This window comes from Chiloscyllium plagiosum, chromosome 24, assembly GCF_004010195.1.
Source record: "Chiloscyllium plagiosum isolate BGI_BamShark_2017 chromosome 24, ASM401019v2, whole genome shotgun sequence".
Classification (NCBI taxonomy): domain Eukaryota; kingdom Metazoa; phylum Chordata; class Chondrichthyes; order Orectolobiformes; family Hemiscylliidae; genus Chiloscyllium; species Chiloscyllium plagiosum.
The window spans coordinates 52,541,544-52,552,186 of record NC_057733.1 but is presented as its reverse complement, the minus strand read 5'-3'; the positions used below and the strand labels follow the sequence as shown (position 1 = coordinate 52,552,186).

Sequence of the window (10,643 nt, the reverse complement as noted above, 5' to 3'; positions counted from 1 at the left end):
TTTTATTGGTCAGAGTATTGAGTACAGGAGTTGGGAGGTCATGTTGCGGCTGTACAGGACATTGGTTAGGCCACTGTTGGAATACTGCGTGCAATTCTGGTCTCCTTCCTATCAGAAAGATGTTGTGACACTTGAAAGGGTTCAGAAAAGATTTACAAGGATGTTGCCAGGGTTGGAGGATTTGAGCTACAGGGAGAGGCTGAACAGGCTGGGGCTGTTTTCCCTGGAGCTTCGGAGGTTGAGGGGTGACCTTGTAGAGATTTACAAAATTATGAGAGGCATGGAGGGGTGGTGGAGTCCAGAACTAGAGGGCATAGGTTTAGGGTGAGAGGGGCAAGATAAAGAAGGGACCTAAGGGGCACCTTTTACACGCAGAGGGTGGTATATATATAGAATGAGCTGCCAGAGGAAGTGGTGGAGGCTGGTACATTTGCAACATTTAAGGGGCATTTGGATGGGTATATGAATAGGACGGGTTTGGAGGGATATGGGCTGGGTGCTGGCAGATGGGACTAGATTGGGTTGGGATATCTGGTCGGCATGGACGGGTTGGACCAAAGGGTCTGTTTCCATGCTGTACATCTCTATGACTCTATTCTCCTAGACACCATTCTGCTCCTACTACTCCCAAACGTAACACCTTCATCTAATTTCTGTTAATGTTTGTGATACAGAATGGCAGGCTCTTCAGGTTACTGCATTCCAACAGTAATTTTGTGCTTCCAAGAGATTTTGAAATATTGAGGTTTGATGTGTATTTAAGTTTTATGCTACAATAATTGGATGATGAATAAAAGGATTGAATGTTCCTCTGCACCGTACCTTCCCTCACAATTCATGCAGCAGCCCTCTGCATCTTCGTTCCAAAATGCTAATGTCAATCATCTAGAATCTGTTGCACAGGCAGTCTCCAGGTTAAGAACAAGTTTCATTCCTGAGTACATTTGTGAGTTTTTTTTAGATTAGATTATCTACAGTGTCGAAACAGGCCATTCAGCCCAACAAGTCCACACCAACCCTCCAAAGAGTAACTCACCCAGACCTATTTCCCTCTGACTAATGCACCTAACACTATGGGCAATTTAGCATGGCCAATTCACCTGACCTGTACATTGTTGGACTGTGAGAGGAAACAGAGCACCAGAGGAAACACACGCAGACACGGGGAGAATGTGCAAACTCCACACAGACAGTCACCTGAGGCAGAAGTCGTACCTGCATCCCTGGTGCTGTGAGGCAGTAGTGCTAACCACTGAGCCACCATACTGCCCCCACTTTTTGCTTTCTCTGCTTTGTTTGTTAACCAATCCTCAGTCCATGCTAGTATACTACCCCCATTTCATGCACTTTGATTTTGTTTACTGACCTCCTGTGTGGATTTCCATCACATTGAAAATCCAAATGCACCATAACTTATCGATTTCTCCTGATCCGCTTTACTGGAAACTCAATCACAAAACCTCACAGGTTTTCCACTTCGTAAATACATGTTAATTCTGTCCAAGCAAGCAATTATTTTCAACGTATCTAGTAATAACATCCTCGTAATAATAGATTCTAGTATTTTATCTGCTGATGTCAGGCTAACAGTTTTTTTTCCTTCTTTCCTAAACAGTGGAGTTTTTTTTTTGCAACCTTCCAAAATGTAGGAGCTATAGCAGAATTAATGAAATTATATGTAACATCCAAAATTAATTTACAAAATGAAATTCCACAAGTTTGATACAGACCAATGATATTTCACTTTTGAAGAATAGCAGCACTTACATTTATATAAACAAAGGTAAGTTTGCTGTAGCCGGAGATGTGTTGCTGGAAAAGCGCAGCAGGTCAGGCAGCATCCAGGGAACAGGAGAATCGACGTTTCGGGCATAAGCCCTTCTTCAGGAATTCTTCATAAGCCATTCCTGAAGAAGGGCTTATGCCCGAAACGTCGATTCTCCTGTTCCCTGGATGCTGCCTGACCTGCTGCGCTTTTCCAGCAACACATCTCCGGCTCTGATCTCCAGCATCTGCAGACCTCACTTTCTCCTCTAAGTTTGCTGTAGTCCCAGTGAATCATACAGTTGCTCTTTCATTCAACAGAAATAATTGGTGGTAGTTTAACCTGAGAACCACCACGTCTCAGGCAAAAGGCAGAGGTTGAGAAGGAAACACCTTCATGGTGACCTCAGCAATTATGGAAATTGAGCTCACACTGTTGGCATCACTCTGTATCGCAAACTACCTGTCCAGCCAACTGAGCTAACCCATCCCATCAAAAGCATGGTTTCTTTGAAATACAGTGATTGTTGATGTACAGGCAAATGTGACACGTATTTTGCGTGCACCAGCAAATGAATAATCGGCCCACCTACTTAGTGGTTTTGTTTGGGTACAGGGAAAGCTCTTTCTTTTCTGACCATTCCTTAGTAACTTCAGCATTAGCTTGAACGAGAAATGGAGCCTTGATTTGTTGTGTACATTTGGACAATCCATCATTTCTCATTATTACAGTGGATCATCAAATGAGTTACACACTGGCACAGCTGCGCAGAAGGAAAACTCGGAAACCAATACTGTGCAGAATTCAATAATTTGGGTACCAAGCATTTGAAGGGGAGAGAGTGCTCCACCAGTAGCTGTGTTTTGCCATGGTTCCAATGACTGGCAGAAAGAGATATGACGTTCTGAAGGCAGATTTTAGGGAGCTAGGAGAGAAATAAGCAAGCAGGACCTGAGAGACAGTAATGGTTACTCCCATTGTCACACACCATTGAGTGTAGAAATATCAGGATTGGATAAGACAAATACATAGCTGGAGATGTTTTAGAACCCGTCTTGGGGCTTTCTCTCGGCTTGCATCTGAACAGATATGGGAAAATATCCTTTGTGGATTGGTTTATTTAGGCTATTGAGGGAGGTTTAAACTAATTTGATTAGGGTTGTGAACTTGAAGATAACAAGAAGAAGGAAAAACAAAGTGAATAAAAAGTTGGGTGACACAGATGGTATTAGACTAAGAATTGTTAAGATATTAGTTGGGTTCAGAAGTCAGGGGTGTGTGTGTGTGTGTGTGTGTGTGTGTGCGTGCGTGCGTGTGTGTGTGTGTGTGTGTGTGTGTGGTCAATAAGTTGCAAGTAGCTATGTGAGAGTATGATGCTGTGGTTATAATAGACCTGTTTCAAAAAACATTCCAACATACCAACTATTAAGAAAGCAGTGTATTGTTTCAGGATAGTATTACTGATGGCTGGGCGGATGGCGAAAGCCGTTCATAAGGCATAGGTGATGCTGGCTTTATAAAGAGTCAGAAAGTACAAAAACAAAGTTATGATCAACCATAACGAACCTTAACTAGAGTACTGTGTTCAGATCCAAGTATACACTTTAGGAAGGATGTCATGGATCATACGAATGTAACAAAACTGCAGCTTAATGATCTGCTTGAAGACTTAGAGTTCATGCCCACCTATTTTGATAATCTGCAACTCCTGAACAGGAATCTTAACTCTGTGTCTAAACAGAGTTAATAGGGAGAAACTACTGCTATTGGCAGAATGCCCAAACACTCAAGGTAATCTTTTAAAGTAATTGGCAAAATCACCAAAGGTAACAGCAGGAAGATATTTCTTCTTAAAAATGCAGCCAGTGGTTTGTATCTAGAATGCAACGCCTGAGGATCCAGCAGAGGAATGTTCAAGTGTAGCTTCAAAACGGAACTGGTAAATGGGCGGGGAGAAAGACTAGCTGACTCTGCCTTACAGATAACAGGGAGAAAGTGAGGTCTGCAGACGCTGGAGATCAAAGCTGAAACTTTATTGCTGGAACAGCACAGCAGGTCAGGCAGCATCTAGGGAACAGAAGATTCGACGTTTCGGGCACATGCCCTTCTTCAGGAATGAGCAGAGAGTGTTCAGCAGGAGAAGATAAAAGGTAGGGAGGAGGGACTTGGAGGAGGGGCGTTGGAAATGTGATAGGTGGAAAGAGGTCAAGGTGAGGGTGATAGGTCGGAGGAGACTAACTATCCGTGATCCCAGTCTGGTTCACTGTGATCCTGACCTAATTAAATGTGATCCCAGTCTGCTTCACCGTGATCCTGACCTAACTATTCCGCTGAACACTCTCTGCTCATTCCTGAAGAAGGGCATGTGCCCGAAACGTCGAATCTTCTGTTCCCTAGATGATGCCTGACCTGCTGTGCTGTTCCAGCAATAAAGTTTCAGCTTACAGATAACAGGCATAGACCTGATGGATCAAATAACATCCTCTGTGCTGTAAACTATCTACGAATCTATGAGCAAGTCCTGGAACAAAACATAAATCCTTTGACTCAAGCTGTGATGAAACAGAACTTAACGAAACATCAAGACTGTACAATACTTGTCTCAACATTGTTGAAATTCTGCATTTCCATTTTCGTGTCTTAGGATTAATATTGAAAGGTTACAGATTCTTAGCTGGATATCTTGTCTTCGAACTACCAGCAAAAAAATACTCAAATCTCCAGTAAAGATGACCACCTTGCCAACAACTTTTTTAAAATGCGTTTGTCTTAAGAAAAATCAGAGCATTCCGAACCACTTTATAATCTCTGATTTCTGAACAAAATATGTCTTCATACTCATCGCTCCTTTCATAAAATGTTGATTTGCATGCAAGTCAGAACAAAATATTTTACAATTTAAAATGGCCATCTCTAAGTATGAGCGAATGTTTGCATGTCAGACTCTTAAAATCAGTATTAATAGGGGATCTCACTCATTAAGTATGAGTGTTCATAAGTCAGGAGCATCCAAATCTTTCTACCCACTGATATTTCTTTATTAATTTACGGGATGAGAGTGTCGCTGGGTAGGCAGCATTTATTGCCCACCCCTAATTGCCTAGAGGGCAGTTGAGTGTCAACCACATTGCTGTGAGTCTGGAGTCACACGTAGGCCAGACCAGTTTCCTTCCCTAAAGGAAATTAGGGTTTTTCCAACAATTGGCAATGGATTCATGGTCATCATTAGACTCTTAGTTGCAGATACTGTTTGAATTCAGCTTCCACCATCTGCCATAATGAGATTCATACCCAGGTCCTCCGAACATTATCTGGGTCTTTGGATTAACAGTCTAGTAATAACATCACTAGGCTATTGCCTCCCTCATGGCGCAATAGCTGACTTAACAGCGGATAGACTTCATGTAATTTTGAGAAAATATGAAGGACTTTGTTTTCAGAATGTGATTACAACATTGATTTCTGCTATTTACTTTTTCAACTCCAACATGTTTTGTATTTTTATTTAACAGCAAACGTCTCGAAAACTGAAGGTGTAACTTCACAACTATCTTCCAAATTCATTCTTGATTGTCTAATCAGAATTCCAGTGAGACTCTGCAAATCGCTCCTACAGAAGGTAGCCTGCTGTTCCTGGCTTGTAATGCTTTAATAATGTAAAATCACAGAATTGATGCAGTAATTAACTTTTGATTGTAAATTGTTGTGTACAACATGCATTTATTGTTTGCATGAATGGTAATGTTTGCAAAGTAGATCTGTCGAAATGCCCAAGTGATCAGTCTTCATAGGCCTAAATTGAGAGTGTGAATAGTTTTTTGACCACACGGTACATTGCCAGCTTCTGTTCTCATTTATTGTTAGTGATTCTGCAGCTGAGACTAGATATAACATCCTTCTTACTATCCCCTCGTAAATCAAGGAGCAGCAAACCTGAGATCCTCTGCTCTGTGTGCTTCAGTACCACAGCCATAAGGCTTAAAGACCAGCTTTGGAATTACTCATCATGCCCGTTTTTGTTGCATTGGCTGGAGAGAAATTAGTGGGAGTTCATTCACTCAAAATTTATTTGCTTTGTGCTTTTTTCTGCCCTGTATAAACTTTAAGCAAAACGTTTAAAAAGTGGCAATGTAATGAAGTACCTGTAGTAATTTTGATTGTACTTTGATTAGACTTATGGAGCTGTGATAAGATGATTTCCCACCTACTGCCCTCACACCTACCCCCCTCCATCCTCACTGATGTCCTAAGTCAGAAGTCACACAACGTCAGGTTACAGTCCAACAGGTTTATTTGAAATCACAATGCCCCAAAAGCTTATGATTTTAAATATACCTGTTGGACTATAACTTGGTATCGTGTGACTTCTGAGTTTGTCCACCCCAGTCCAACACTGGCACCTCCACATCATGACTGATGTCCTATGACAATAATGTTGTATCAGCACATTAATGGGCAGAAAGTCAGTCCAGCTATGCTTATCCTCACTATTCTGTTCCCTGTTTTTGTGAAAGAGAGGAGATAATTAGTACTGGTGAATCCGTATCCTATGGACCTCAATTTTATTTATTACTGAAATTGAAGTAGTTTCCTTGGAGGATTCATATGTTTTTTTATGAGGTACTGCAAGCTGGATGTTAAAGATTAAGTGGAGATTCATATCTACTGTTTAAAAACTTTATTGTTTTAATTTTCACTCCTCTTGTACTGAAAATGTTCGTAAGGTAAATTATGTTTATAGTGGGTGCAACAATCAAAGTCATTTCTGGAGGCTATGTCAGTTTGTCTCAAAACAAGGTACGAACAATTATGTGTAAAGGTCCGCTCAAATTACAGGTAAAGATCCACTGGTCTATACTGCCTGTCACATACAATTGTGACACTGTTGGCTTTACCATACACATGACCCCTTCCCTACCTAGCACATTGTGCTGCCTTGGAAGCAATGATAATACAGATAAAAACGCAGGCCATTTTTAAGGTGGTGACAGATCTCTCCAAATCCTTTAGATTAGGAGAAGACTAGAATCTTAATAGTTTTATTCTAGCTTCACTTTTACACGAGACAATTTCTGCCTTCGCCAGAAGCAGCTATTTCTCTATCTGCACTGCTGCTTATAATATAATAATATTAATCATCTGTAATTATGAAATTCATTCAGACAAAGGTTTATAAAATGAAAATAGAATCCGAAACGTAGCCAGTAAAATACTGGAAACACTGTAAATTGCAGATATTCCTGGAGCCATTTTCAAAAGTGATTGGACAATCTGAATCAAAAGAACTTCTGCTTCAAGCAGCGAGATCCTCCTCCAGGTATCTGAACCGATTACATGAACTGGGAATTCTTCTGGGCATCACAGAATGGACGAAGGACTATCAAATCAAACTGGATCCAGCAAAACTCTCAAAGCTTACATCAAAAGCCACAAAGGTGAATCCTAGCAATGTCAATGGCTGAATTCTTGTATGTTTTTAATTAAAAATAAAGTGATAGAAATAGATTAGCATATAAGCGAAATCCATTCTGATTTAGGGAACCAGAGGAAAATGTGTCATGTTTCAGATCTTCATGGATTACTACCGTGGTTTACAAAAGAAACTGCATATCTTGTTAAGCGGAAGAAGGAGGCTTATGTGATGTTGAGACGAGATGGTTCAGATGAGGCGATGGACAGTTACAGATTAGCCAAGAAGGATTTAAAGAGAGTTAAGAAGAGCAAGGAGGGGATGTGAGCAGACTTTAGCAGGTATATAGAGGAGAACCCTAAAGCTTTTTAGAGGTATGTGAGGGATAAAAGGATGATTAGGGTAGGAATAGGATCCATCAAAGACAGAAGTGGGAAATTATGTGTAGACCCTGTGGAAATTGGAGAGGTGTTAATTGAATATTTCTCATCTGTTTTCACTCAGGAAAAGGAGAATATTGTGGAGGAGAAGAATAAGATACAGGATATTAGACTAGAAAGGATCGAGTTTAGTAAGGAAGTGGTGTTATCAATTCTCGAAGGAGTGAAAGTAGACAAGTTCCCTGGGCTGGATGGGATTTATCCGAGGATTCTCTGGGAAGCTAGGGAGGAGATATTGGAGTCTTTGGCTTTGATCTTTGAGTCGTCATTGTCTACAGGTTTAGTACCAGAGGACTAGAGGATTGCAAATGTTGTGCCCTTGTTCAAGAAGGGCAATAAAGATGACTCAGGTAATTATAGACCAGTGAGCCTTACGTCTGTTGAAGGAAAAGTTTTAGAAAGGGTTATAAGAGATAAGATTTATAATCATCTAGCAAGCAACAGTTTGATTGGAGATAGTCAACATGGTTTCGTCAAGGGCAGATCATGTCTCACAAACCTGATGGAGTTTTTTGAGAAGGTGATCGACCATGTGGATGAGGGAAGGCAGTTGATGTGGTGTACATGGACTTCAGTAAAGTCTTTGATAAGGTTCCACATGGTAGGGTGTTGGAGAAAATGCGGAGGCTTGGGATTGAGGGTGATTTAGCAGTTTGGATTAGAAAATGGCTTTCTGTAAGAAGGCAGCGAGTGGTGATTGATGGGAAATATTCAGCCTGGAGACCGGTTACTAGTGGTGTGCCACAAGGATCTGTTTTGGGACCACTGCTGTTTGTCATTTTTATAAATGACTTGGACGCAGGCATAGGTGGATGGGTCAGTAGATTTGCAGATGACACTAAAGTCGTGAAGTAGTGGACAGTGTGGAAGAGTGTTGCAGGTTGCAGGAGGATTTGGATAAACTGCAGAATTGGGCTGAGAGGTGGCAAATGAAGTTCAATGCCGATAAATGTGAGATGATTCACTTTGGGACGAATAACAGGAAGGCAGAATACTGGGTCACTGAAAAGATTCTTGGTAGTGTGGGTGTGCAGAGGGATTTTGGAGTCCATGTACATAGATCCCTGAAAGTTGCCACACAGGTTGACAGTGTTGTTGAGAAGGTGTGTTTGATTTTATTGGTGGAGGGATTGAGTTATGTAGCTGGGATGTCATGCTGCAACTATACAAAACGCTAGTGTGGCCTCACTTGGAATATTGTATACAGTTCTGGTCGCCCCATTAAAGGAAGGATGTGGAAGCATTGGAAAAGGTGCAGAGGAGATTTACCAGGATGTTGCCTGGTCTGGAGGGAAGGTCTTATGAGGAAAGGCTGAGGGACTTGGGTCTGTTCTCATTGGAGAGAAAAAGGCTAAGAGGGGATTTGATAGAGACATACAAGATGATCAGAGGATTATAGATAGGGTGGACAGTGAGAGTATTTTTCCGAGTATGATGACGTCAGCTTGTACAAGGGGGCATAACTACAAATTGAGTGGTGAAAGATTTAAGACAAATATCAGAGGAAGGTTCTTTAATTCAGAGAATGGTAAGGGCGTGGAATGCCCTGTCTGCCAATGTAGTTAACTCAGCCATGTTAGGGGCATTTAAACAGTCCTTGGATAAGTACATGGATGATGATGGGATAGTGTAGGGGGATGGGCTTAGACTAGTTGACAGGTTGGCGCAACATTGAGGACCTTTTCTGTGCTGAATTGTACAATGTTCTATGTTCTTTGTACTATTGTGTATTTCAAAAATGTTTTAAAAAATTGATTTCCAGCAAGATTCCATGATATTATTTTTATTGAATAACAAACCCTCCTTACAGACTTCAGTTTGAGACTTCTTTAATGACAAACCACTTGATTGTATCTGAAATCTATTCTACAGTGGGGGTAACTGCCTGACAGATTCACCAAATACTTGGTTGAACAGCAGTCCTCCTGATTGACACTCTTTATTTTTGGGCTTAAGGCCAGTTGCTGGTAACTCCTGAAGAACCCTTTATAAAGTTTCACCTGCCCATCGGCTGAATCTTGAGTGTATCTTGCAGAGAGATTATTCAACATGAACAGAGACAAGGGGCTGGATGTTTGATAAGCAAACCTTCCTGCCTCACTCTATCAGACTCGATTTACCTTGCAGGAAGGTATGTTTGAGCCAGTTGCAGATTCGAGACAGCCAAAAAGACTGCTGAGGCAAAAGCTGCTTAAAAGGCCCACCTTGATTTTCTGGGATTTGTCCCAGTTGTTTTGCTGAGTCTCAAGCTGTTACACCACCAATTCCCATGCCTGTTCATGCCAACCTTATATCCTTGCACCCTCTATACTAATGCACTCAGTAATTACCATGTGCAGACCTTGGGAATCCTTATTGAGGTTAAAAAAGTATAGGTTTAAATATTGATTACAGTTTTGATTGTTTAAACTAAATATTGCCATTCATGAAAGCTTATTTAAAATGTTTAAATCCTCAAATTAATCATTATTTACAAAAACAAACAGACTTGTATTCATAACCCCACATCATAGATCACTAATCTTTCAATAATAATCTCTTTGAGCTATTAATCAGACTGAACATAGAAACCCCTGATGAGATTATCATAAAGGAGCCAAATCTTAAAAATGACAATAACAATAGTCCTTAGAGTGATGTCAACAAACAGTGCTAGAACAGATTATTTTCAAGTCTCAATGACATAGGCAACTTTTAAAGGGCTATGAATTTTAACATAGTTCTGGATTAGTGGTGCTGGAAGAGCACAGCAGTTCAGGCAGCATCCAAGGAGCAGCAAAATCGACGTTTCGGGCAAAAGCCCTTCATGAGGAATAAAGGCAGAGAGCCTGAAGTGTGGAGAGATCAGCTAGAGGAGGGTGGGGGGTGGGGAGAAAGTAGCATAGAGTACAATAGGTGAGTGGGGGAGGGGATGAAGGTGATAGGTCAGGGAGGAGAGGGTGGAGTGGATAGGTGGAAAAGGAGCTGGGCAGGTAGGACAAGTCCGGACAAGTCATGGGGACAGTGCTGAGCTGGAAGTTTGGAACTG

General features: G+C 41.2%; 1 protein-coding gene across 6 annotated transcripts in view; it reads left to right on the top strand.

The window, feature by feature from the left end:
• The window catches only part of wu:fj29h11 (protein NO VEIN), a 154,611-nt gene that overhangs the window by 69,294 nt on the left and 74,674 nt on the right, over positions 1–10,643 (top strand). For all 6 annotated transcript variants that reach the window (XM_043715132.1, XM_043715131.1, XM_043715130.1 and 3 more), the window contains 2 exons: positions 5,278–5,384; positions 7,000–7,200. In XM_043715132.1, the coding sequence (XP_043571067.1) occupies positions 5,278–5,384; positions 7,000–7,200 (308 nt within the window). The remainder of the gene's footprint in view (positions 1–5,277; positions 5,385–6,999; positions 7,201–10,643) is intronic.